The 6,065-nt window shown below is 48.3% G+C and overlaps 1 protein-coding gene across 1 annotated transcript; it reads left to right on the forward strand.

The window, feature by feature from the left end:
• Positions 1–2,330: 2,330 nt before the first annotated feature.
• EAH_00032280 (hypothetical protein, conserved) lies at positions 2,331–4,449 on the forward strand (the record flags this gene model as incomplete). The annotated part of the gene is made up of 7 exons (XM_013392328.1): positions 2,331–2,349; positions 2,507–2,577; positions 2,789–2,849; positions 3,115–3,233; positions 3,857–3,947; positions 4,157–4,248; positions 4,411–4,449. 7 exons carry the CDS (start codon positions 2,331–2,333, stop codon positions 4,447–4,449), a joined length of 492 nt encoding a protein of 163 aa, XP_013247782.1.
• Positions 4,450–6,065: the final 1,616 nt, after the last annotated feature.

The raw sequence follows: 6,065 nt of genomic DNA on the forward strand, positions 1-6,065 counted from the left end.
ATTAATTTGTCTTCCCCTGAAATCGGGGGAAACAGAACCAATGAACTCTTACTGCAGCAGCACCACCTGCCCAGCGCGGCCGATAAAAAACCAGCCGGCGGCCGCCCGCCCATATGCGGCGAGGTGGGGTGTCTGGATACCTCGGCATACACTAGAGAACTAGAATATCTTTTTCACATCCATTTCTTTATTTCCTATCTCAATTTCATCTGGAGACCTGCATTGGGGCCTATACTGTTGCCGAGACGGTTCCTAGGGGCCCCCATTGCCCCTTTCAGTCGATCCGATGTTTATTTATTCCTAAGTCCCAAACCTCTAAGCATAACAGAAAGGCGCTGACGAGACCTCTTCCTTTCTTCTTTAAGGGGTCCTCTGCCGCTGCGTGGGCAGACCATATGGAAACGGCGACCTCGAAAGGGGCCCCTTCCCTCTGGGGGCCCCCCAACACCATGGCCTCTTTCTTGTTGCAGGCATTTGCTTGCCCCGCCCCGTGGTCGCCTCACTATGTTCCCCCCGGCATCCGCAGCTCCTTCATTTCTGCAGGGTTTCCCTACCGTCCACCTCCCATGGGGGCCCTCCAGGGGGTCTCTTTGGGGACCGTGGGAGAGGTCTTAGGCGACTGTACCCTAACAGCTACAGACAAGCAGTACAAATCCATCCTGACTTTCGGCAGCTACAACAAATTCGAGAAGCCGGACCTGGTGGAGTTATTGACGTGCATTACTTTAATAGCTGTACGTACACCTGGAAACTACAAGAACACTACTGGCCGATTATAGCCTGGAGAGGGAAGCAGTCTCTTCTTTGCAGCGGCAGCGATCAAGGCAAACAAAATATATAAGTATTGGTATGTAAATGTTGTATGATCAATGCTGTATATTTATGTTGAAAGCACGTGCATGCTGGGCTGCGGCTTTCTGTGTGGGTTTTGTGCTTTCAGATGTGTCCTTTGACGACTCAGCAGCTGAAACTGTTCATAGACAACCGCCTGGGTGTTTCGCTGTCTCGTTCTGTCTCTCTTTGGCGTTTCTGCCTTCTCGTGTTGCAGCGGCTGTTCCTTCCTTTCTCCTTGGTGTTTTTTGTATATTTCTACCTCTTCTTGCCGCCCGTGTCTCTGTCTCTGGTGGCAGCAGGAGCTGCTGCCGCTGCAGCATTTTTCTCTCTTCCTGCTGTTGCTGCAGAGGCGCTCAGCCCTCTTGTGTGCTGCTTTCTGCTGCCTTGTTACTCCTTCCTCTTTCCCATCCCCGTACTCTTCGTTGTTGGGATTCAGTGCATCGTCTGCGCGTTAGCAGTTCTCAGGTCGGTACACCTAGGAAGCAATCAAGGCAGGCAGCGGAATGCTTTATTGGAACGCACTATTGCTCAAATATAAATGGTATACTGTTCAACAGCATGCGCCTGCCCATACCTACCTCCCCTCAATATCTCTGTGTTCGAATATATGCGTATGCTTGTGTGTAGCTATTTGTCAATGCGGCTGTTTGCATGCACGTGGATGCCGGTGTCGGTGTGTCTGTATATTTGATCGCACATATATGTACATACTGCGTGTATTATCTATCCACTGCATTTGCAGTTTTGCGCATCGTGTATATGTATGCGCATATATATGTGCTTGATCGCAAGCATGTGCATGAATGCATGAATCCGCTTACATGGGCTTATTGGCATCTGCAAACGAGCCCTAACAAATAAGGTCGAGCTTTTTCGTAGACGCATGCTTACGCAGGCATTACTGCTTTAAATTGCCTTTACAGCATGCACCCGCGTGCGCACTAAACCCTAAAACCCTAAACCCTAGGACCCTTGCCCCCCGACCTAAGCCCTAATCCCAAAACAATGTTGTGCTTGTATTGGCCTTACAGCTGTCGGGGGGTTCTTGGAACAATCTCCTTACAACGCCTGGTGTACGTAAACCCGAATGTGCAGATGCCTCACCTGTATCCGCAGGGTTCTAAGGCCCACATACCACTCGCAGCTGCTAGAGGTAGCCTTGCTGCTGTTGCTGCATCTGCTGCAGCTGCTGCTAATGCCGCTGCCGTTTCAAGTTGTTTCACAGAGTACATGCTAAGCCTTAATTGGATTTGTTGATTACATTTTTGACCTTTTGGTCTTTTCTTGTGCTTCTGCAGTGGAGGAGGTGAACTATCGACGTCAAGGAAGAAGTAAGCTACGAGACTTATAACCTGCTGCTGCTGCGGTTCGTGCTGCTCCATGTGCGGTCTTCCTGGCGCTGAACTCTTGCAATTTACTGCTGCTGTTGCTCTTGCTGTGGCTGTCGCTGCAGTCGTGGACATTTGGTGCCCTTTGCAGACCACCGCTCCATGCAAATGATCGTCACCTGCGCGGGTGCGTCCTCCGCAGTTCACCTTCGAAACAACAGCAACAAACAGCAATGATTTTAAGGCGCTTTGTTAAATGGTTTCTCGGTTTTATTGCCAGTGATTTAGGGTTTAAAGTTCCATGCATACAGCTTCGGTTTAGACTCAAACGCTTGCGTCTTCAGCGATCCTTGGCGTTGATTTTCTGACGTTTCCGCGAAAGTTCTGCAAAAGTGTCAACTCTGGAGTGACCCTGGTGAGAAGGTGTAAAAATAATGGTCTAGGTTTGGCGGATTCAGTAACATAAGGTGCTTCGGGGCTCTGTTGGTCGGTTGCTGAGGTATTGCTGGCTTGGTGTGGGGTTCATATCCCTGGCGTAGCCACGTTCAGGGGTTTCCGGCTCCATAGCCCACACTTTGTGTTTAGGGTTTATAGTTTAGGATTTGGTCTGTTTGTGCGCGAGGCAGATGGATTTGGGGGTCGGAGGCATTATCTTTACTTCAGGGATGGTCTCTTCACATTCCAAGGGTTCGCTGTTGCCACTACACTAACGATGTATACGCTGCATACAATACAACTATAACTAGCTAACTCCTTAGAAAGAGGCCTCACAAGGTTTGAATAAGCTGTGCCATTCGCTTGTTTATCTTCTGTCCTTCATTTGTTATGGGTGTGATTTCTTTTCCTCTGCCTGCCATCCCGCTTTGCCTTTTTCGGAATTCATCTCTGTCTTGCTTATTCTCCAATTGCGCGTTGCTTGAGAAATATTTCTCGTGTTGTTTTTTCTTCTTAGGGTGTATGAAGAGAGAAGAATCGCTTTGGGCCTCTGTGAGCCGGGCGGCCCTTCACAGCGGCCCCTTGGGCATCTTTGGGCTAATTCGCCTTGTGTTCATGTCGCTTACAAACCTACATGTGAGCTGCGGCTTCTACTGTCCGTGCTGCTGCTAAAACACTAAACCCTCAACTCTAAATAGTGCGTTAAGGTGGCGAGGAGGAGCACCGGTTCGCCGCTGATTTCGCTGTTCTGAAGTCAACGTTGACGTCGATGAGTGTAGCAGTAGTAGCTAATAACGACTACCAGGGACAGACTGCATTATGGGTCCTTTTTTGAGTAATAACATTGTTTCTCCCACCTTTTCCCGCTCTGTTCCTGACTTTCTTTTGCATACCAATGTCTTGCGTATTGTCTGAAGGTCTCAGAAACAGAGTACGGCCTGCACTGGAACTTTTACATGACCCTAATGGTGGTTTTTGTGTGTACGCATTAAACCCTCGCGAACCCTCAGCTTTTAAACCTGAAACCTGAGACACTAGTTGCCCTGGAGATAGTTAAAGTGGACGTTTCTATTGATAATTGCACTATTTTTATCCGCATTCTAGTGAATTTGCCAGTTGTGTAGACACAGAAACCCCTTCCGTCCCTTTATTAGCCGCCTCTGTATTGCCTAACGCCTGTGCTGGCTTGCGTGGCCTCCTCCTGCTGGGAGTTTCCATCACTTTTCGTTGCGTGTCTTTGTGGCTGTCTTTTCACTCAGTGGGCGAGCTGGTGTGCGGGTATAGCGGCCACCCTTACAAGGCGGGAGCATTCGGTTTACTGCTTCTTGTTTGTGGGTTTCCCTCTCTTGGGTGTCTGTGCATGCTACACTTACACTTCTCCGCTTCTTCTGTAGCTAGAGCATTGGAAACAAGCCCAACAGAATGCGGAAGGATAGTATTGCGGCTGCGAAGGCGTGCGTCGCAGCTTGTGGGCATCCCACAGGAGCAAGGATTTTTCCCTTTTTCAGTTTGGGGTGTGTGGGCAAGTGTTGTCTTTTCTCTGAAATTTCTGCGTGCAGGCTATCAGATTATTATTTATGCTGCTGATCTTGACGAATGGATGATGGAAGGACCGCGGACAAGTGAGCCTGACACCCCAGACCCTTGCATTGTATGTAGTCAATTCACTCAGGGTTAGTTTAGAAGCTTTAGCATTTAAACTGTGCGCCTCCGATTGACTGCAGATTTTTTCTCGGCCAACAGAGAAGGGATCTTTGGGTCTATAGGTAAGTAGTTTGTTCATTAGTTGGTGCTTTTTGCTTTATGCATTCAGCCTTCTCAGAATCATGCTAGTTTCTTCGTTAGTTCATAAGTTCCTGCTCCCTACCCTCTCCTTTCTCTGAGTCTTTCCTTCACTTGGGGGAGGAAGGCAAATGCATCTTACGCGCAGACAGCAAGATGCAAGGTCTCATACTTTCTTACCTGTGTGAATATTAATGCATTAATGCGTTTATTTGTTTATATGCCTAAGGCTTCCTTTGCTTGTTCTTGATGGCCGTCGCTTTGGGGCACTTCGTTGTCACGCGTGCCCCAACGCAACAAAAAATAAAGTCCGAGTAAGGGAATAGTGGTGCGGCATGCCCTCGTGCTGGCTTACACCGCTTTCTCTGTTGTCTGTATCACCTCATGTCCTGCGACTTCCCTTCTTGCCTGTTTTGCTGCTCAACAGGACCGCCCCGAAGCGGCTTAGTTTGCTTTCTCTTGTTCTGCACCTTTTCTTGTGAGTCAAATACCTAGGTAGTCCCTCTTTGCGCCCTGCTGTTACTATGTATTCCTTCCTGGTGTTCTTCTTTTTCTGCGAATTGTCAATTTGCGCTCTGTTGTTTCTATGTATTCCTTCTGCCTGTTATGTTACTTCTGAGTATTCGTATACTTCGAGTGAAAAAGGCGCTGTAGTTTTCATCATGTCGGCGCATTCATGTCGCATGCGTAATTTCCTTCTGGGTTTCGGCACTTTATGCTGTTTTCGTGATATGCATGCATGCGTCTCTGTTATGCAATTCAGCTTTGCATTTTTGTTCATCTCTTTTGGTTTGTCGCTGCAAGAGGGTTTTGGGCTTCTAGCGCGTCGCCGTTTCGTTAATCTCACGTGGGTAGCATTCGTTGGAGGCATTGAATTATTCGCTGTGGGCGCAGCAGCCCTCGGAGATGCGCTGGCTGGTGAGCATGTATCTTGGTGTAGCATCAAAGGGAAGTAGTGATGCAGCGCTAAGGATAGTTATTGATCAAATGCGTTTTTGGCTTGTAGGCAGCTTTATTATGCAGTCGTGTTCTGTTGGTGTGCGTACAGCTCGTGTAGGCCCGCAGTGGGCACTTCAGGGGACCAATGACAATCAGTTAATCATATTCCTACTTGCTAATGTTTGTGTGGGGGCTGTGAACATCTCTATTCGGACATTGTTACAGCCTGCGGTCGTGGTGTGGCTTCTAATGACGAGTTACATGCTCCTCTTATTTATCTGTGCCCACCGCCTAGGAGTTGCGGAGAAGCGCATCAGAATACTGTGAGACGCTTCAAAGCAGAAGCATGGAAACACGTGGTGTCAAGATTCTCTGCGCCCGCCTTCCTGGCTTTATCTAGTATGGGGTGCATAGACAGGTTGCCTTGGCTCGACGGCAAGTAGTTAAATTTTCAGTAGCCTTCACTGCAAATGTTACCCCCGAATGGGAGACAAATCCCCACGACGTAGGGAATCTTCTCATCTGCCCAGTTACCCAAGGCAGCGCGGTTTCTTTTATTATTTCGACGTGCGCTAAAAAGGGCGTGCAACCTTTCTTGTGCCCTTGAGGGGTGCAGCTTTTGTGTAACGTTAACTATCTCTATGCTGCCTCTGTGCAAATAAATGACTCCTCACATGAATGGTGTATTTTTCTTGTAGATATACAGGTGAGGTGCATGTGTCCAATATATATATATATATATATATA

This window comes from Eimeria acervulina, genomic scaffold, assembly GCF_000499425.1.
Source record: "Eimeria acervulina Houghton genomic scaffold, Eah_scaff310, whole genome shotgun sequence".
In the NCBI taxonomy this organism is placed as follows: domain Eukaryota; phylum Apicomplexa; class Conoidasida; order Eucoccidiorida; family Eimeriidae; genus Eimeria; species Eimeria acervulina.